General features: G+C 44.8%; 1 protein-coding gene across 1 annotated transcript in view; it reads left to right on the forward strand.

Annotated features, from left to right (window-relative positions):
• LOC108299434 (cartilage associated protein) overlaps positions 1 to 21,097 on the forward strand; it is a 32,732-nt gene that overhangs the window by 5,531 nt on the left and 6,104 nt on the right. Inside the window, exons 3-6 of the mRNA XM_017521705.1 lie at positions 4,127 to 4,298; positions 12,769 to 12,897; positions 15,691 to 15,836; positions 17,331 to 17,414. Of these exons, the coding sequence (XP_017377194.1) occupies positions 4,127 to 4,298; positions 12,769 to 12,897; positions 15,691 to 15,836; positions 17,331 to 17,414 (531 nt within the window). The remainder of the gene's footprint in view (positions 1 to 4,126; positions 4,299 to 12,768; positions 12,898 to 15,690; positions 15,837 to 17,330; positions 17,415 to 21,097) is intronic.

The following is a 21,097-nucleotide window of genomic DNA, read 5'->3' on the forward strand; positions in this document are numbered from 1 at the left end:
TAGTAGAGACGGGGTTTCACCATGTTGACCAGGATGGTCTCGATCTCTTGACCTCGTGATCCACCCGCCTCGGCCTCCCAAAGTGCTGGGATTACAGGCTTGAGCCACCGCGCCTGGCCAATCATTTAGTTTTAAGAGGGTAGATTAAAGCCATATCTTGGAAATCATCTAAAAATGACCGGGAACACAAGAAACAGAAACATGAATCTCCAGTTTTGATGAAACAAGGAGGCGTATATTTTTGTACCTGCACACAAACACACCCCAAATATATTAAGGTCAAAAACAAAGAGGAGTTAAGGAAGGCTGATGTGCAGAGTAGAGGATACTTAAGCTTATGCATCGACGAAGTGAAGATCTGATGAGAATTAGGTATAAGAACAGTAAGAAAGAAGGACCTCACCCTTTTGAGCACTCACTATTGTCAAGGCCTTCTGGGACTCAGGCACTGAGGGCCTGGGTAGCAAGTAAGGGTGGGGCATTGTTGGAAACGGGGATATGTAGAAAATATCCACTAGGAGCTGTAGTTCCCAGGGCCTGACCACAGGGTTTTCTGTAGAGCGCTCAGACCACAGGCACACTTTTTCACTGGTAGGGAAAATGTATGTGTGAAGTCTCTTTTGGGGATATCTGTCAGTTTTCCAGGGAAGACTCCACCAGCCCTCTGCAGGGCTGGTGGGGTGCCCATGCTCATCTGCTGTAGGGCTGAGGGCCCCACAGGGTTGTAGGGTGAGCCTTATGCTGTGCTAAGGCGCAGGATCCGAGAAATAAAGAGACAGGACACAGAAGTACAAGAAAACACAGCTGGGCTCAGGGTGCCACGCCACCTATGAGTGGAGTCAGGTGAGACCCCGAATGTCCAGAAGCGTGAGTATTTATTATGTATAGGTTAGGCGGTAGGGCAGTGAGAGAAATCATCTTTAAGGATAGTGATAGGGTCGTGAGCAATAAAACATGAGGTCCACACCCATTAGGTCACCTAGGCCAGGAGGTGGACAGTGCACAGCAAGGGGCCCGTTCCCATGAAGGCAAGGGCCGTGTGCAGTAAGGGGTTCACCCCCATTAGGTCACCGAGGCTTGAAGGTAGGCTGTGTGCAGTGAAGAGGGTGCAATGTACAATACTTCTATCTATGGGCAAGCTACTTCTAAGAAGATTTATGGGGGGATGCTTTAAGTCACATAGCACTGACAGAGCTGTCAAGATTACTGCCACGTTCTGGCAGCTTCCAGTGGGTTCTATGGGAAGATGCTTTTCAAGCAGCACAGTAGCAAGAGCTGATAAAGATCACAGTCACCAAGGTGGATTGCTGTTCTGAGGGCAGCCTTCCACAAGAACTGGAGCAAGGTCCTACAACTCCTTTATGAGGAGTGGCTCTCGCCCCAAGCCTGCCTTACAGCGGGTATCTTTACGATACTGAACGCTGCTGCCTGGGCCATGGATTCTTGTCCTGGTATAACTGTTTTCCCTTAAATCATGCTCTGTACGGTCTGCTCTAGGCATTCCTCTGACTATAAGCTACTTATCCCTTAATTCATGCTCTGTACTGTGTCTGCTGTAGGCATTCCTCCAATCATGAACTAAGATATAATTATAGGTATATATGTAGGGAAATATTCTTTAGGCACTCCTACTATCAACTATTATATGATTATATATAGAGGATTATATAAAGGGATTCTTCAAGCCCTATTTCTATTAACTAATATATGATTATGTAAAGGATTATATAAAAGGAAATAGCTGAGTAGTAATACTATAAAGTGAGATATTCCTCAGGCCCTAACTGTGCCAGGGTGGGTTCTGCTTAGCTCTCATTCCTCGGTGCCTATATGGGGGGTTACCCACAATCTGCTGGTGCCTGAGAGCCAGGCTGGGGAGGGGGACAGGGTCTCCCAGGTGAGTCAGAAGACTTCACCTGCTTCCAGATTTTTAGCGTCATGCCTCCACCTTGGCCTCTGCTGTCTGGTCCCTGATTCCTCAGCCTTTATGGGTAAAGTCTCTAGAACAAACTACCAGTCTCTGGTGAAGAGTGGCTTTGGAAGATGTGATCTCTTGGGTGGGTGGGTGGGTCCTGGGAGCGGACCCAGGTCTCCAGCAAACAGCCTGTTCAAACTTGCAGTCCTGCTTCCAGTTCCATGCCTAACCCCAGCCTTCCGTGGACCCTCACGCCTGCACATACCAATGGACGTATAGCTTGTTTCCCCTCTGACCCCTTCTTTGTGACTATTTTGCTTTCTGTCTTTCCAAAAGTTGTTGAAGTCTTATCTGCTGCTTGCTCCCGTTCCATTCTCCCATAAAAGCAATTTATGCATTTTCGTTGTCTTCACTGTTGTTTTCATAGGGTTTGGGGAATGAAGCTGAGTGCATGAGGTCAGTGCCCTGGGCTTTTCTGGAAGTCAGCTAGTTCTGTTGGCACTCATTGGAGCCCTTCTGCGGTGGCCAGGCTGCCCTCCTGTGTGATCAGGGGCTCCTCTCTCTTGCTGGGCTTCCTTCTTCCTGCTGCCGCCGCCCTGCTGCTTCTGTGGAACCAGCTGCCTGGAGTTGCTGCTCATTGATGCGCTCTTCAGAAAGACTCCTTCATTTCTCAGCCTATCCTATTTCCAGGGGATGCTGCCTGCCCAGGAGGTTTAAGAAAATCCAACCTCTTTACCTGAGGCCTTAAGCTTGGTGAAAATTCTAGGTCCAAGGGGGGCTCTCAGATACCCTCATTAAGGAGCAGCTGAGAAGGAACTCCAAATGGAGGGTCCCATGCTTATTCAGGGCCTGTCCTGGCCTCTGCAAGTTAGCAGGTTTTGTGTGTATCCAGGATCTTTACTTATTTCTTGGAGACCAAGCTGCTTCCTTGGTCCTAGTTACTTCTCTTCTAATGAGTCTGATCGACAATTAGCAGAAAGTCCTTGAGGTTTCCACTGTCTGGCACATGGTTGCCCTTCCTAGTAACTAGTGCTGATGCATGGCACTTCTGTTTATCCTGCATTGTTGGACACCTGCTGACATGGATCGGATCTGTGTCCCCACCGAAATCTCATGTGGAATTGTAATCCTCAGTGTTGGAGGTGGGGCCAGGTGGGAGCTGACTGGATCATGGGGGTGGATCCTTCATGAATGGTTTAGCACCATCCCCTGTGTGCTGTTCTCATGATGGTGAGCGAGTGAGTTATCGTGAGACCTGGTTGTTTAAAAGTGTGTAGCACCTCCCCCTACCCCTTCTTTCTTCTCTGACCATGTGAAGTGCTGCTCCCCATTTGCCTTCTGCCATGATTGTAAGTTTCCTGAGGCCTCCCCAGAAGCAGAAGCTGGTATGCTTCCTGTATAGCCTGCAGAACCATGAATCAGTTAAACATCTTTTATTTATAAATTACCTAGCCTCAGTGTTGTTTTTTTTTTTTACAGAGTCTTCTCTGTCACCCAGGCTGGAGTGCAGTGGCACGATCTCAGCTCACTGCCATCTCCGCCTACTGTGTTCAAGTGATTCTTGTGCCTCAGCCTCCTGAGTAGCTGGGACTACAGGTGTGTGACCAACACCTGGCTAATTTTTGTATTTTTAGTAGAGATGGGGTTGCGCTATATTGGCCAGATGAAGGCATTTCTTTATAGCAGTGTGAGAATAGACTAATATACCTGCTCTCAAACTTATATTTTTTCCTTCATTCCATTTTAAAAACCAGCTTTGTTGAGGTATCATTTATTTACAATGTATTTACCAATTTTAAGTGTATAATTCAGTAAGTTTGGACAAATACATCCAGTCCTGTAACTGCCACCACGGTCACAACGTAGAATATTTTCACCACCCCTGAGCAAGTTTTTCCTGTAACCCCTGACTCCTGGCAGCTGCTGATCTGATCTCTGTCATAGTTTTCCTATTTTCCTTGATTCAAACTTGATTTTATTATCAGGTGCCTGCTACTTTTTGAATTGAACTAATTAAGAAGCATACCCATCGTCAGCAGGGTAGAAAAATCTGTATATAAAGTAACTCCCTGATTGGCTTCTCTAAGGGTCAGTGTGGCTTCTTCAGAACTAATGAGAGCGAGCTTGGTGGTCTTGATTCCCTTTGAGAGTTCATGGATGTCTCCCTTCACGTCCAGGAGCAAGCTTCACTGGCTTCTCCTTGCTTTTCAGAGCCTGTTCATCCGAGCAGTGCGGGCGTACAATGGTGAGAACTGGAGAACGTCCATCACAGACATGGAGCTGGCCCTTCCCGACTTCTTCAAGGCCTTTTATGAGTGTGTCGCAGCCTGCGAGGGTTCCAGGGAGATCAAGGACTTCAAGGACTTCTACCTTTCCATAGCAGGTTGGTGGTGGGTCAATAAGCTCAGTACGCCCATGGAATAGTCTTCCCTAGATGTCTGCTTTCTGCCTGCATGCCTTCTAGATGCCTGGAGTGGCCTCTGAGAAACTTTTGAGCTCATTTATTAATGGGTAACTGGGGGTAGTTGCCACCTGCATAGATAAGCCTTTGACTTGGCAGGGGCTTCTAGTGAGATCACTGAGAGAAGGTTCAAGCACAGGCCTGCCAAGGTAGAATTCTGTATCTGCCCTACCTGCTTACAGATTTCCTACAGGCATTTTGAAAAATAAAAATGGGCCCAAGGGCACCTCAGTGACTCATGCTACTGAGATAACTTTGATTACAGGAATTTTCCAACACAGACAAAGGTAGAATGAACCCTTAAGTGGCCATCACTAAGGCAACTTTTTGAAATTAAAAATCTCTTCTCTGATTATGAAAGATTAAAATTTAAATCCGATTAAAATTTAAATCTGATTAAAAATTAAATCTCTTCTCTGATTATAAAAGAATGTATGCCCATTCTAGGAAGTTTGGAAAACACAGAAAGGAAAAATAAAGAAAGGAAGAAAATGTAACACTCTGTGCATAAGTAGCCCAGATTTCTCCATAGTGCCTAGGTATTTCCCAAGTGCCTCTACTGGGCAGTGTCCTTACAGAAATTGGGAAACGACTAAGGGAGGCTCTTTCCCAAAGCGGTTTGAGAACACTGATCCTAGAACTGTGCCTCCCAGAAAGGATGAGATAAGTAAAATCTGGACGGTACCGTGTATGTGTATACTTGTTAAATAAGCCTGGGAATGGGCTGAGCACTGCGTCTCCTTCTTGAAGAATCACTGTGCACTTTAATGGTTAAAGGCCCTTAGAAATCCTGCAGTAGAGAAGCTCTTTTATTTATTTGTTTTTTGAGACGCAGTCTCACCCTGTCACCCAGGCTGGAGTGCAGTGGCGTGATGTTGGCTCACTGCAACCTCCACCTCCCGGGTTCAAGCGATTTTCATGCCTCAGCCTCCCCAGTAGCTGGCATTACAGGCGCATGCCATTACACCCAGCTAATTTTTTATATTTTTAGTAGAGACGGGGTTTCATCTTGTTAGCCCAGATGGTGTCATCTCCTGACCTCATGATCCGCCTGCCTTGGCATTCCAATGTGCTGGGATTAGAGAAGCTCTTTTAAAGTTATTGAATCCAGGGTTTTCGATTTCGTCTTTTTTCAGTCACTTTTTATTCATCAACCTCTTTCTACAAAGTAGGGTTTGTTCTGTTTTGTTTTTGCCCTAAGAAAACTTTTTATTATGGAAAATTTTAAACATATACAAAAACAGAGAGAAGAGTATAATAAACCGCCATGTACCCACGACCTAACTTCGTGATTGGCAACTCATGCCACTTTGTCTTCATCTAATTCCCACCTGCTTTCCCTCTCATGTTATTTTGAAGCAAATTCCAGATGCCATATTATTTCATTTGTAATACTTGAGCATGTGCCTTTAGAAGGTAAGGACTCCTTGTTTTTTAAACAGATCAACAAACTATTACACCTGTAGAATTTTAACAGTTGTTCTTTGATGTCATCATTAAATACCTAAATAGTGTACTAATTATTTCAGAAATGTCATAAATATGTGTGTGCGCCTTTAATTTACCGTTTGTTTGAATCAGGATCCAAATAACGTCCATCCATTGTGATGGGTTATCTTTTGAAAATTTGTACTGTAGTAAAATATACAGAATATGAACTTTATTATTTTAACTATCATTCAATGTACACTCCAGTGGCGTTGACGACAGTCACATGATTGTGCAACCATCAGCACTGTCCATCTCTAGCACTTTTTATGTTTCCCCAAATTGAAACTCTGTAAAAAAGCAGTAACTGCCCATTTCCCTTCCCCCAGCCACTGGCAACAACCTTTCTACTTTCTGTCTTTGTGAATTTGACTACTCCAGATACGTCATATAAGTGGAGTCATACAGTATTTGCCTTTTTGTGACTAGCTCATTTCACTGGGCATAATGTCATGTTTCATCCACATTGTAGCAAGTTGGTTATCTTTTAGTGTCATTTAATCCATAGGTTCTTCTGCCACGTCTTTTCCCCCTTGCTGTTGAAGGACCTGCATTTTTTGTCCTGTAGAGATTCCCAGTGTCTGGGTTTTGCTGACCGTATTCCCATGTTCCTCTGTCTTCTATATTTCTTGTAAATCAGTAATTGGATGTAGAGGCTTGAACGGGCTCGATTTGACTTTGTTTTGGGTGGTTTTTTGGTGGGAGTCGACTGCTTGATAGCTGATGCTGAGTTCTTCCATCAGGAAGCGCATAACATCTGCTGTCTCTATCTATCTTCGATGTAGCTAAGATATATGTATTATAAATCAAAGAGTATCTGAGACAAGTCTCAATCAATTTGGGAAGTTTATTTTGCCAGGGTTAAGAATGTACTCGTGACACAGCCTCAGGGGGTCCTAACAACATATGCCCAAGGTACTCAGGGCACAGTTTGGTTTTATACATTTTAGGGAGATATGAGACATCAATCAATATATGTTAGATGTACATTGGTTCAGTCCAGAAGGCAGGACAACCTGAAGTGGGGAGGGGGTTTCCGGGTCATATGTAGGTAAGAGACAAATGGTTGCATTTTTTTTGAGTTTCTGATTAGCCTTTCACTGAATATGAAATTCACAGGAATAGGCACTTACGCTTTAGTCTGGCTTAGTGAAACAACAGAGCAAAGCAAACAATCAGATATACATTTGTCCCATGTGAGCAAAGGGATAACTTTGAGGTCTGCCTGTCCTTTGTCCACAAAAATTTCCTTATGGGTAAATTATAAGAGAAATTTGTGGCTGGGCATGATGGCTCACACCTGTAATCCCAGCACTTTGGGAGGCCGAGGCGACCGGATCACGAGGCCAAGAGACTGAGACCATCCTGGCTAACATAGTGAAACCCCGTCTCTACTAAAATACAAAAATAAGCTGGGTGTGGTGGCACGTGCCTGTAGTCCCAGCTACTCGGGAGGCTGAGTCAGGAGAATTGCTTGAAGCCAGGAGGCAGAGGTTGCAGTGAGCCAAGATTGTGCCACTGCACTCCAGCCTGGCACCTGGCAAAAGAGCGATACTCTGTCGGTGGTGGGCTGGGGTGGGGGGTAGTGGGGGGAGAGAAATTTGTAGCTTTTTTTTTTTTTTAACCTTTGTAGCTATCTTATTTAGGAATAGGATGGGAAACAAGTTTGCCCTATGGGGTTCCCAGATTGACATTTCCCTTTGGCTTAGTGATTTTTGGGTTCTGAGATTGATTTGCCTCTCACAGTATGGATATATAGATATTTAGAGTTTCTTTTTATTTTTAAATAATTTCAAATTTGTAGAGAAGTCAGGAGAATCGTACAAAGAACTCTCATAGATTCACCAATTTATAACATTGATTGTGCCAAGTTTATCACCTTCTCCATATGTGCTGTGTGTATAATTATTGTTATTATTTTATTTTATTTTTGAGATGGAGTTTTGCTCTGTCACCTAGGCTGGAGTGCAGTGGTGCAATCTCAGCTCACCGCAACCTCTGCCTCCCAGTTCAAGGGATTCTCCTGCCTCAGCCTTTTGAGTAGCTGGAACTGCTGGCAGGCGTCACCATACTTGGCTAGTTTTTTGTATTTTTACTAGAGATGGGATTTCGCTGTGTTGGCCAGGCTGGTCCCAAACTCCTGACCTCAAGTCATTCGCCTGCCTTGCCCTCCCAAAGCGCTGGGGTTATAGGTGTGAGCCACTGTACCCGGCTGTGTATAATTATTTTTATTTTGGAACTATTTGGAAGTAGGTTGCATGCATTATTACCCTTTACCCCATAACACTTCGGTTTGTTTCCTGAGAACAGCAATATTATCTAAATATCCACAGTGATTAAATTCAGGAAACTTAATATACTAGATGCAATCCTTTTATTCAATCTGTAGTTCATATTCCCATTTTGTCAATTGTCACAATAATCTTTCCAGCACCAGTTTTTTTTTCCTGGTACAGTTTCTAGTTCAGAATCATGGTTCCTATTTATTTGTCATCTTCCTTTAGTATTCTCTAATCTGGAAAAATCCAAGGATATATTTTAAGAATATAAGCTAATTACTTTGTAAACATTCCTCAGTTTGGGTTTCTATGATGTGTCTTCACAGTTACATTCAGGTTGTGTGTTTTTGGCTGGACTGCTATATAAATGTCCTCCTCAGCATACCATGTCAAGGTATGTATGATGTTTGTTGGCCCCCTTATTGTTGATGTTAATTTTTCAGCATTTAAGGTATTTTCTAGTTTTTAGTTTTTCCACAGTACAGTTAGTGGTTTTACTTTTGAAATTATTTATTCATAGCAAGACCCTGACCACTTGCTGCTCATCAAGCTCTGCCCTCCCCTCCTACCCCCTGCTGATTCAGTGTCTATGGAAAATTCTTGCCTGCATCATTTTTTCTATGTTTGTGTATATATATAAACATATATTTTCTTGTTTTTATGTTTGCTTCTTTTGTATGGAATGGGTACCATACTTTATATACTCTTCTGTTCTTTGCTTTTTCCACCGAATGACATCCAAATGAGTACACAGGGATTCGTTATTTGCTGTCAGGTACTCTGTTGGAGTGAGAGTGATAGACATTTGGGTTGTTCTAGTCTTTTCCTATCACAGGTACTGTTGTAATGGATAACTTTACGTATTATTATTATTTTGAGACAGAGCCTTGCTCTGTTCCCCAGGCTGGGGTGCAGTGGCACAATCTTGGCTCACTGTCACTTCCGCTCCCCGGGTTCAAGTGATTCTCCTGTCTCAGCCTCCTGAGTAGCTGGGATTACAGGCACCTGCCACCACACCTGGGTAATTTTTGCATTTTTAGTAGAAATGGGGTTTCAATATGTTGGTCAGGCTGGTCTCAAACTCCTGACCTCAAGTGATCCACCCGCCTCAGCCTCCCAAAGTGCTGGGATTATAGGCATGAGCCATCACACCTGGCCTCACTTTAGGCTTTTCTGTTGGTGGTATTAGTAAGATTCTCAAAAAGGGAGTCCGGAGACCATCCTTTCCAGGTCTGACAAGCAGTTGCCTCATGGTCTGCCTGCAATTCGTTGATTTGAAAGTGCTGGGATTACAGGTGTGAGCCACCGCATTCTGTGCCTGGCCAGCGTCCAACTCTCTTGGGGCATGATGGCCTCTGACTGGCAGTTTTCCAGTCTTATAGTCGCTGCCATTTTCTTCCTTGCCCTCAGGGCATGCATTTTTCCAGCGTCTTTTCTTTTTGCACCATGCACTCTGATCCTTATCTAGCCTTGGCTGGCTTTCAAGCCTCAGCCCGACTTGGCCCCTTCGACGACCACGTCTGCGCCCATGTCCATGCCCCCTTGCCATGTCCACGCCCCCTTGCCATGCCCGCTTGTTGTTCTATGAAGGCTTCCGTTAATAGATCAGCCTGTCTTTCAAACCTCTGATCAGCTTCCCTCTTTGCCTCTTCATCACGATTAACGTGCACCTTGGTAGCCACTTCTGTAAGCTGGGGCATTCATGCCTGTAGAACCTACTAGCTTTAGTAATTTCTGTCTAATGTTCCCCTGGGCTCGCCCTACAAATGCTGTGTTCACCATGTGCTGATGCTCAGCAGCCTCAGGGTCAAACGGAGTGTAAAGCCGGAATGTGTCACAGAGTCTCTCATAGAACTGACTGGGAATTTCCTAACTTCCTGCAACACTTCTGAGATTTTCCTTATGTTAATAGCCCTCTTTTGCCCGCTCACAGCCCTTGCAGGAGCGCCTCTCGGTGCCTCTGCAGGCGCTGAAACTGGGTTACATCATTTGGGTCCCAGGGTGGGTCTGCTTCTGGGAACTGGTTTTGAGCATATGCCTGGACATTATCAGTGTCCTCTGGCGCATTGCTCTCTAGCCAGCAAAGGGCTGCCTGAGTGACCCTTCGGCACTCCTCATTGTTAAGCGGTGTTAGGAGAAGCTGCTTGTAGTCTGGCCAAGTTGGATTGTGTATTTGAGAAACGGACTGCATCAGATCTGTGAATGCCTGGGTCTCCTCCGTGTAGGAGGGAGTATGGTGTTTCCAGTTCAGGAGGTTGAAAAATGCTGGTAAACAAGAGTCGGTTGACCCCTTTGGATCTGGCCCTGATCATCATAGCAGATAGGTCCCCAAGTTTCTTGGAGGGGCATTTGCATAGCTCTGGTGTGTCCAGATCAAAGGCGGCCTTCTTGGTCATCTTGACTTTCCTCTCTGACTTCCTGGGGCAGGGGCTCAGATTCCTCCCTTCTAGGTGAAGCCTAGGGTATGTCACCATCTGAACTTGACTCCCTTGGTAAAGGAGGATAGATTGGTGCATAAAGAGGAGGGGCTTCTCTCTCCTCTGGCGGTGCCTGCAGAACTGACTTTTCCTGCATGTGTCCTTTTGCTCTTGCAGCTGACTGTGAGGCTGAATTCTCTTTCTCTTTCGACTCAGCTCGTGCTGCAAGTGTTTTTGCAGTAATCTGCCAAATAGGGCTGCAGCCACGCAGGTCGGGTTTGAACTATATTTGGCCATGAGTCAATATAGGGAATTGGTCCGGATGCCCTGGCTGTTCTCCGACCCCAGTCACCACCCTAAGTACACGGCCAGTTGTTTCCCTATCTATAGTGTCTTCAGCTGGCCATCCGACAACAAAAGAGGGCCACTCTATCTCACAGTGAGTTCTCAGCCTCAACCTCTGGGGGCTCAACTTGGTTCCATAATCCCCCGAATAACCCTTCTTAAAGTTCTTTAACATACAGTCTAACGAGGAAGGTTTCCACAACTTTCCACCCATTTTCCTTCCAATTACAGTGCAATACACATGTCCTTTCACTTCAGAGCAATTAGATTGTCTTCCTCTTGGAAGTTTTCAGATGCCGCTTAGTGTTAGTGGAGGGTTCCTCTGCCACAGTACCTAGATCATGGGGCCTCTCCCTAAGCTATATGTGGATCACCCCAGTCCTGGTGAGTCCCACACTTCACTCGGAGTGTACAGTGTGTGCTAAGAGACCTGCGGCCCCCACACATCACTCCCCATGTTGGTCCCTCTTGGAACCTCCTCTTTCACACACTTCCCCACTCCCAGATCCCCTAGTTGGGGTGTAGGTTTCTTCCAACTTTTTGAACCACTTTCACGTCCTGGGTTGGAGTACTAACTACACCCTGGTCGTTTATAGGCTCCCCCTCTGTCCTTATGGGACAGGTCCTGCCTTGGGCCCTAAATCTTACCACAGTTCTATAGCGTGCTATCCCAGAATTGTCCTGTGTCCCCTTAGGTTCTGTTGCACTGTCGGGGAAGGGCACTGAGTCATGGGAGAGCTGATCTCCCTTCCAGGTTAAGTTCTCCCGATGGCATCTGGGGTCACGGGTCTCCCCTGACCCAGGGTTCCAAGCTCACAGGCAAAGGAGACATCTCCGCTCCTGGCTGGCTCACCAAAATGTTGCAGAAATTCAGGAGACTAGTGAGACCAATGGGTGGAACAGGAGGATTTTATGTAGGTGCACCAGCTCAGCGGATTCGCATCTGAAAACTGAGCACTGAACAAAGACAAAGTTTGACTTTTTTACATGAAACTCAGGAGCAGAACAAAGACAGTTTATTAAAAACAACAGGTTTACAACTTATGCTGACACATGACTTATGCCATGCGGTCCATGTGGCCACTATCTGGAGCTTATCCTGCATCCGTCGAGGATTTATTAATCCTCATCCTATCGACTGGCACTTAGGTACTTCCAAGTACGTTCATTAGTCGTTATAAACAGTGCTTATGTTTGCCTATGTCTAAAGAAAATTTCCTAGAAGTAGACAGCTGGGTTGGAAGGTCTGTATATTTTAACCTTTGATAAATCTTGCCAAATTGTTCTCCAAAAAGTTTGTTCCTGTTTTGCTTCCACCAACAGAATTCGAGAGCATTTCACTGTTCTCTTCTTAATACTACGTGATGAATTTTTTAAAAATTTGCCAATTTAATAGTTTAAATTATTTTAGGGGTAGTTGTATTTCTTAATTACAACCTAGGTGTAGCAACTCTCACCTTGTTTATTAGACATTTTAATAATTTCTTTTCTGTTAATATTGTTTGGCCATTTGTATAGTGGATGTTCGTCTTTTTCTTATTGATTTGAAGGAATTTTGTATATTAAAGATTTTTGGCTCCTCGTAAGTGTGGCAGTTATTCTTCTTTTACCAATTTCATTTGGGCAAGAGGCAGAAGGAGCGTATTAAGAAAGTAATGGAGGCCGGGCGCGGTGGCTCAAGCCTGTAATCCCAGCACTGTGGGAGACCGAGGCGGGTGGATCACAAGGTCAAGAGATCGAGACCATCCTGGTCAACGTGGTGAAACCCCGTCTCTACTAAAAATACAAAAAATTAGCTGGGNAAAAAAAAAAAAAAGAAAGTAATGGATGCACTGCTCTGAAAATTTGCACGTTTTGTTTCAGATCATTATATAGAAGTTCTGGAATGCAAAATACAGTGTGAAGAGAACCTCACCCCAGTTATAGGAGGCTATCCCGTCGAGAAATTTGTGGCTACCATGTACCATTACTTGCAGTTTGCCTATTATAAGTGTAAGTAATCTTCTGTGACATCTTGGGTGAGGCACTTGGTTTTTCCAAGACTGTAAAACAGAGGTATTAGCTCTTAGCTGTGGCTGCTGAGAGTTCACTGAGGTCACAGTGACAGCCCTGGTGCCATGCTTTGCACAAAAAGGGAGCTTGGCTTAGTGATTGAGGGCAGAGCCTGCAGCCACGCTGCCTGGGTCCATTTTCAGCCTCGTCACTTGCTAGCTTCTCTGCGCTTTAGTTTCCTCGTCTGTGAGTAGAGGCTGTACCACTAACTTCATAGATTGTCTTGGGGACTACTGAGTTAGTAGATGTGAACTGTCTGGGGTATTCCCGCACTGGCACGCAGCAAACTGTGTGTTTGTTTATGTTATTATTATTTTCCCTCCTCCTCACCACTGGCTTTACTTTTCAGACTGTAAAGTTTCTTTTTTTTCCTTTCTTTTTTTTTTTTTTTTGTGTTAGGTTTTTTTATCTGTCTTGCATCAGAGCCCATTTCTTTAAAATTCTGTAGTAAGTTGTTTATGGTTTTTACTGGGTTGAGATACCTATTTTTTTTGGTGAATGTCCGTATGTATTTCCTTTGAATATAATAACAAGTTAGTTTTGTCTCTAAATCTCTGACTAACTGACACCTAATTGGGCACTCAGTAACCTTGGTTAACACTCATTTACTTTTGCCCTCATGCCATCCAAACTCAGATTCTGAATAATAAATTCCTGTCCCGCAAACAGTGACTCACAGAAGGAGACTGATTCTGAATGATTCTGAAACATATTTTTTACTTTTTGTTTGGGTTTTTTTGTTTGTGTGGTTGGTTTTGTTTTTTGAGACAGAGTCCTCTGTCTTTCAGACTGTAATGTGGTGGCATGATCATGGCACATTGCAACCTCAACCTTTCACACTTAAGTGATCCTTACACCTCAGCCTCCTGAGTAGCTGGGACCACAGACAAGTGACACTACACCTAGCTAATTGTTATTTTTGTAGAAATGGAGTCTTGCCATGTTGCCCACACTCGTCTTGAACTCCTGGTCTCAAGGGATCCTCCCACTTCAGCCTCCTAAAGTGCTGGGATTACAGGTGTGAGCCACTGCTCCTGGCCTGTTAGTTTCATCCTAATTGGTCCTCCCTTGACCTGAAATGGGAGTTTCTCAATCAGAACGTTCTAGTGGACAATGAGAAGGGAGTTCAGGATTAGACTTCAGAGCCTGTGTGTTTTGGCTCTTCCTCCTCTTCCTGTACCTGACTTTGCCAAGGGCCATTTGTTTAAGTGGCAATTCGGTTCTAAGCACAGGAGAATTATTAGGGACAGTGGCAGCAGGAACTCTTCTGCTCTAGTGAAGTGCCAGGGTCTAGCGGTGGCAGGCTTCTGGCTAGAGTAGATGCCTGGGTCACCCCTTCACACTTGGGAATGGCTGGTCTCCGGGCGCCCTGGGAAGAGGGAGAGAGGTGATCGTGGCTTTAGCCCTCCTTTCCCACTGTGGTAATTGTGGTTTTTCTTGGGTTTCCTCTTTATCTTTCCTCCCATCCTCTTCAGGACACAGGGTAAGCCTTGCATCCTGAAGGTCAAAAAAGGAAAAAGAATATGTATTATATAAATATAAAAACCCATAGGTCTTCTAGCTTACTGAGCATGGCTTGGTTCTAAATGTACAAAGCTAGAACACTAGGAATTTAGAAGTGTTCTGGACACATCCAGGCTCTGGCAGCTCCCCTGCCCTCTGAAATTCTCACACGCCGTGAAAATCGCCCTGCATATCAGAAACCGTGGGAAAGGCTATCAACACTGGTAGACTGAGGCCTCTAGCTATGCTTGCTGCTTCCCAGGAAATCTTTGCTTTCCGGGATCAACAGTATGAATGAAATGTGCTTCCTGAAATTAGCTTCCTGAAACTCCGCCCCGTTTTGAATTTTTTCTAGACTGCCTACCATACCACATTGCTTGAGGGCAGGTGGTGGTATTTACATTTGAAGAGTGCCCCTAAGGGCTGGCTTTAAAGTAGTCATTACAGGAAACCGCCACTGGGTGGCACAATGTATTCATACCTAAGCTCTGGCTGCTCTGGCCAACCGCAGTTTTTGCAAAGGTACTTTGGTGTGTATTAGAGTGGAATGTGCCAGAATAAATACCTGGGGCTTGTGTCTCATCACCTCGCCCTCCTTACCCTGCACTCGTAAGACAGAACCCAAGCCCTGCAAATTCCCTATGCTGAAGGTACTGTCATAGGCGGGCAAAACCACGCAGAGGCTGGAGGTGGGAGTTCCATCCCCAGGAGATGGCAAAAACAGGCGACTTTCCAAACCCCTCCAGCCCAGAGGCTCCACCATCCTTTGAGTTTTCCAGGTCTGGTTTAGCCATAGGGGAGTTAACCTAGGTCTGGAGACTGTGGTCCCAGCCAGATGGGACCCAGATGCTGAGGGCCTCAAGTGGGAAACCTGTTTGCGGAGCGCGTCCTTGCTATCTCCCTCAGCCCCAGGACAGTCCAGCTTTTTCCAGCGGCTTCCAGGGACCCGAGACCAGCTTGGGTCACCAGAGCTGGAGGTAGAACATAGCCATTTCTCCGTAGGCATGTGCCTAACTAGAACTAAGTTTCAAGCCTGGCTTCCAGGCTGCCGTGGAGACCCCGCCTGTGGCCTGCCCACCCAGGGCTGCCATCGGCCCCAGGCTCTCTGGAGGAGGACTGTGGAGAATGGGCTTGTTCATATGACCTTTTTCTTTAGAAGCCAATCTGGGGAGAGGAATGACAGGGCGTGGTTTGCTGATTTCTTCATTTGTCTTTTCTTCCCGACCCCAGTGAACGACCTGAAGAATGCAGCCCCCTGTGCAGTCAGCTACCTGCTCTTTGATCAGAATGACAAGGTCATGCAGCAGAACCTGGTGTATTACCAGTACCACAGGGATGCTTGGGGCCTCTCGGAGGAGCACTTCCAGCCCAGACCAGTAAGTCCGTGCACCACACCTTCCCTCTTCTCTTCATTCTCGCCTTCCAGAGACTACCGTGTACCTTGAGAGAAAGGGTTATTTTGGAAATAAAGGAAAACTCATTTTTTTTCTGTAGTTTTGCGCATGTGTGTGTTTTAGCATTTTACCGCTTCCTTTTCATTTCCTAATCTGTAAAAACTCTGCAAATTTCAAACATTACAAAAATACGTTACTTGGAAAGCAAAATTCTGTCATAATCCTACACCTTCTCTTTGTTTTTGCTTTGAGACAGAGTCTAGCTCTGTCACCCAGGCTGGAGTGCAGTGGCACAATCTCAGCTCACTGCAACCTCCACCTCCCGGATTCAAGCGATTCTCTTGCCTCAGCCTCCCGAATAGCTGGGATTACAGGTGTGCATCACCACACCAGGCTAATTTTTGTATTTTTAGTAGAGATGGGGTTTTGCCATATTGGCCAGGCTGGTCTCAAACTCCTGACCTCAGGTGATCTGTCCACCTCAGCCTTTCAAAGTGCTGGGATTACAGGCGTGAGCCACCGTGCCCAGCCTGCACCTACTCTTTATCCCCTGCTTTAAAGGTATATATTTACTCATATATACAGTAAGTATTTGTATATTTTTTATTAAAAGCTCACATTTACATAGTTTTACAACTTTTTGCAACTTTCTTGGTCTTTCTAACAATTTGTCATGAATATTTCTCCATGTCACATCCATATATCTTCTCGTTTTCTTTTTTGAGACAGAGTCTTGCTCTGTTGCCCAGGCTGGAGTGCAGTGGCACGATTTTGGCTCACTACAACCTCCGCCACCTGGGTTCAAGAGATTCTCCTGCCTCAGCCTCCCGAGTAGCTGCTGGGATTACAGGTGCTCACCACCATGACTGGCTAATTTTTGTATATGTAGTAGAGACGGGGTTTCGCCATGTTGGTCAGGCTGGTCTCGAACTCCTGACCTTGTGATCCGCCCACCTCAGCCTCCCAAAGTGCTGGGATTATAGGCGGGAGCCACTGCTCTCAGCCCATATATCTTCTTAATTGTTCTTCTTTAACAGTTCCCTGGTAGGCTCTTTTGTGGATGGACCATCATTTAATTCCCTTGATAGCAAACTCACCACTTAGCTGTGTTGTCAGTGAATCCCATTAATTATATATTAGTTTCCAAAGATTTTTTCTAATTGATCTTTGCCCTTAACTTGTATTTTCACTGGGATTTCTATATGCTATTTTGGTTTTCAGTAATTCATTGTCCACTCAGGACTGGCCACTCTTTTTTAAAAAATTGATATATAATTTATATAGGATAGAATTTACCTTTTTAAAGTGTATAATTCAGTGGTGGTTAGTGTATTCACAGTTGTGCAACCTTTACTGCTATCTAATTTTAAACACTTTCATCACTTTAGAAAAAATCCCATATCCTGTTCCTCCCTCCTCCCAGTTCTAAGATTAAAAGCTTGGCCATATAAACTGTTCTCTGTTGTGTCTGAACAGGAAGCAGTTCAGTTCTTTAACGTGACGACACTCCAGAAGGAGCTGTATGACTTTGCTAAGGAAAATATAATGGATGATGATGAGGTAAGTTTTCATGCTTAGCACATGTCTGGTGGCTCAGAGAAAATATTACTCATATCTTTTGCTAAAATCACTGGAGGGCCGAGTCCTCCCTGAAATAAGAAACAGAAGGGGACCATGAGAAAGACAGTTACTGTGAGCGTTTCAATGAAAGTCAGAACGCTGGCGTAGGAAAGAGCAGCTTTCTAGGAAACCCAGGAAGGAATAGCGCATTTCCTGATAGTGAAACAGGTGCGGGGCGATGCTCCAGGAATTCACAGAGTTCATTTTACCCTCATCTTTTCACTTTATATACAAACACAGTGAATTTTTTTTTTTTTTGAGACAGAGTCTCGCTGTTTCCCAGGCTGGAGTGCAGTGGTGCGATCTTGGCTCACTGCAGCCTCCGCCTCCTAGGTTCAAGCGCTTCTCCTGTTTCAGCCTCCTGAGTAGCTGAGACTACAGGTGTGCGCCATCATGCCAGGCTAATTTTTGTATTTTTAGTAGAGACAGGGTTTCACCATGTTGACCAGGCTGGTCTCGATCTCCTGACCTCGTCATCCATCCACCTTGGACTCCCAAGTGCTGGGATTACAGGAGTGAGCCACCGCACCTGGCCAAAACACAATGAATTTTTAATTGCTCAGCACTCTGAAGATACATGGATACTCCCACCCCAATTTTTCTACTAGACTGTTGCTATTATTTTTTCTAAACTGCATCTTTACTGTAAGCATTTTATCGTTCTCTAGAATTGCTTGAAATTCCCAATTCCATCTTACTCAGCTGACCCCTTTTCTGACCCCTGCTCAACTGGTTATGGAGTGGTCATTTGTGGTGTGACAGCCTGGTCACAGAAAAGCCATCATTAGCGGTTGTATTTAGAGAGATGTGTTTGGAGCACACTGGAAAATGCTTACTCAGAAAGCCAGGGATTTGACAGCTATCGGAGCTCGGAGAGAGCTGTGAGCGTGCTCTGGTCTGATCCCTTGCTATATAGATGAGGAGTATGGGGCCAGCAAGTCTCCTGAGCCTCCAGGCCTGCTCTTCCTAAACTCTCGTCTTAGGGGAAGTACCTCTGAATAAGACATCTTCATGGGATTTGTTTTCTGTCTACAAATATGTATGGATGAACTCATCACTGGCATTACACAACTGAGTCTCAGTTCTTTGTCTATAAAATGGGAATAGTAATAGTGCCTTCCCAGGGTTGTGAGGATAAAATACTCTGCTGCATGTGGAAATGCTTTATAAACTCGAAAGTGATGCACAAGCGTGTGTCTTGGTTTGGGTATCCTTGAAGCAGAGCCTGAGACAGGATCCCAAGATGCCACAGGGGCCATTCCGTAAAGGAAGGAACACCAGCCAGATACCAACAAGGTTGGCCACTGTGGTTTGGAAAGTACGGCAAAGGCTGGGCATGGTGGCTCATGCCTGTCATCCCAGCATTTGGGAGGTCAAAGCAGGTGGATTGCTTGAGTTTGGGAGTTCAAGACCAGCCTAGACAACATGGCGAAACCCCGTCTCTACAAAAAAAATACAAAAAAATAAAAAATTAGCCAAGCATGGTGGAGTGCACCTGTAGTCCCAGCTACTTGGGAGGCTGAAGTGGGAGAATCACCTGAGTCTGGGGAAGTTGAGGCTGATATTGGGCCACTGCCCTCCAGCCTGAGCAATTGGAGTAAGACCCTGTCTCAAAAAAAAAGGGGGAGTTGAGTTCCTACTCATCTAGAAGCTACTATGGATATGTTGGTATATATCTTTCCATTTTTTTTATTATTATAGAAAAAAGTTTTATAAAGTTTTACATTTGTCTGTTTTAATATATATTCATTGTAAGCTCAGCTGTAATTGTATCTCATGACTTTTTCACTTGATATGAGCAGTTTCTCTTGTTATATTTTTCTAAAACAGCTTTATTTAGCTATTATTCACATACAATACCATTCTCCTTTTTAAAGTGTACAATTCAGTGGTACTTAGTATATCCACAAAATTGTGCATCCATCATTATTATTTAACTTCAGAACATTTTTATCAGCCCCGAAAGAAACTCCATAGCTAAGCCCCCCCTGTCTCTCCTCTGGGCCAACGTTCCCACTCCTGCCTCCACTTCCAGCCCCTGGAACACTCTAATCTACTTTGCATTTCTGTGGATTTGCCTGTTGTGGACATTTCACATAAAAGGAATCATGTGGTATGTGGTTTTTTTGTGACTGGGGCTTCTTTCACTGAGCATGTGTTTTCAAATTCAACCATGTTGAACGTGTTACCTGTGTTATCACTTTGTACTACCAAGTCATGTTCTGTATGGTTATACTACATTCTGTTTATCCGTTCTTCAATTGCTGGATGTTTGGGTTATTTCCACTTCTTGGCTATTTTGAATAATGATGCCGTGACCATTTGTATACAAGTTTTTGTTTGGACGTAAGCTTTCCAGTTTTTTATACATAGAAGTGTATACATAGGTATAGTGTAGGCTGTTTTTGCCTCACTGTAAAGAAATACCGGGCTGGGTGTGGTGGCTCATGCCTGTAATCCCAGCACTTTGGGAGGCCAAGGCAGGAGGATTGCTTGAGCCCAGGAGTTCAAGACCAGCCTGAGTAACAGTGAGACTGTCTCTCTGGCAAATTTAAAAATTACCTGGGCACGGGAAGTGTGGCACCAGCATCTGCTTGGCCTCTGGTGAGGTCTCAGGAAGCTTATGGTCGTGGCAAAGGGGGAGCTGGCAAATGTCACATGGCAAGAGCGGTGCCACACTCTTAAACAACCAGATCTCTTGTGAACTCAGAGTGAGAACTCACTTATTATCGTGAGGACAGCACCAAGTCATTTATGAGGAATCTGCCCCCACGATGCAAACACCTTCCACCAGGGCCCACTCCCAACATTGGGGATTACAGTTTACCGTGAGGTTCGGGGGTACAAATATCCAAACCATATCAGGTACATACCTAGGACTGGAATTGCTGGCTCATATGGTAACTGTTTAACCTGTTGAGAAACTGCCAGACTGTTTTTCAAAGTGGCTGCACCATTTAGATTCCTATCAGCAGTGTCTGAGAGTTCCAGTTTTGTAACAGAAAACTTAATATTGTCTTTTTTTTTTTTTTTTGAGACGGAGTCTGGCTGTAGTTGCCCAGGCTGGAGTACAGTGGCGCGATCTCGGCTCACTGCAACCTCCACCTCCCGGGTTCAAGTCATTCATTCTCCTGCCTCAGCCTCCCAAGTAGCTGAGATTACAGGCACCTGCCACCACACCTAGCTAATTTTTGTATTTTTAGTAGAGATGGGGTTTCACCATATTGGCCAGGCTGGTATCGAACTCTTGACCTTGTGATCCGCCCACCTCTGCCTCCCAAAGTGCTGGGATTACAGGCGTGAGCCACTGTGCCCGCCATGTTGTCTTTTTTATGAATAGCCATGCTAGTGGATGTGAAGTAGTATTTCATTGTGGGTCTGACTCGCACTTTCTTAGTGACTAACGATGCTGAACACCCTTCCATGTGCCTATTGCGCATTTGTGTATCTTTGAAGAAACGTCTATTCAAATCCTTTGTCCACTTTAAAATTGTTGCTTATCTTTTTATTATTGTGTTGTAGAAGTTCTTTAGATATTCTAGTTGTAAGCTCCTTCTCAGATACATGAGTTGTAGATATTTTCTCACAACCCACGGGTTGTCTTTCCACTTTTTTTTTTTTTT

The sequence above is a fragment of the Cebus imitator genome, unplaced genomic scaffold (genome assembly GCF_001604975.1).
Source record: "Cebus imitator isolate Cc_AM_T3 unplaced genomic scaffold, Cebus_imitator-1.0 Scaffold21, whole genome shotgun sequence".
Lineage (NCBI taxonomy): Eukaryota > Metazoa > Chordata > Mammalia > Primates > Cebidae > Cebus > Cebus imitator.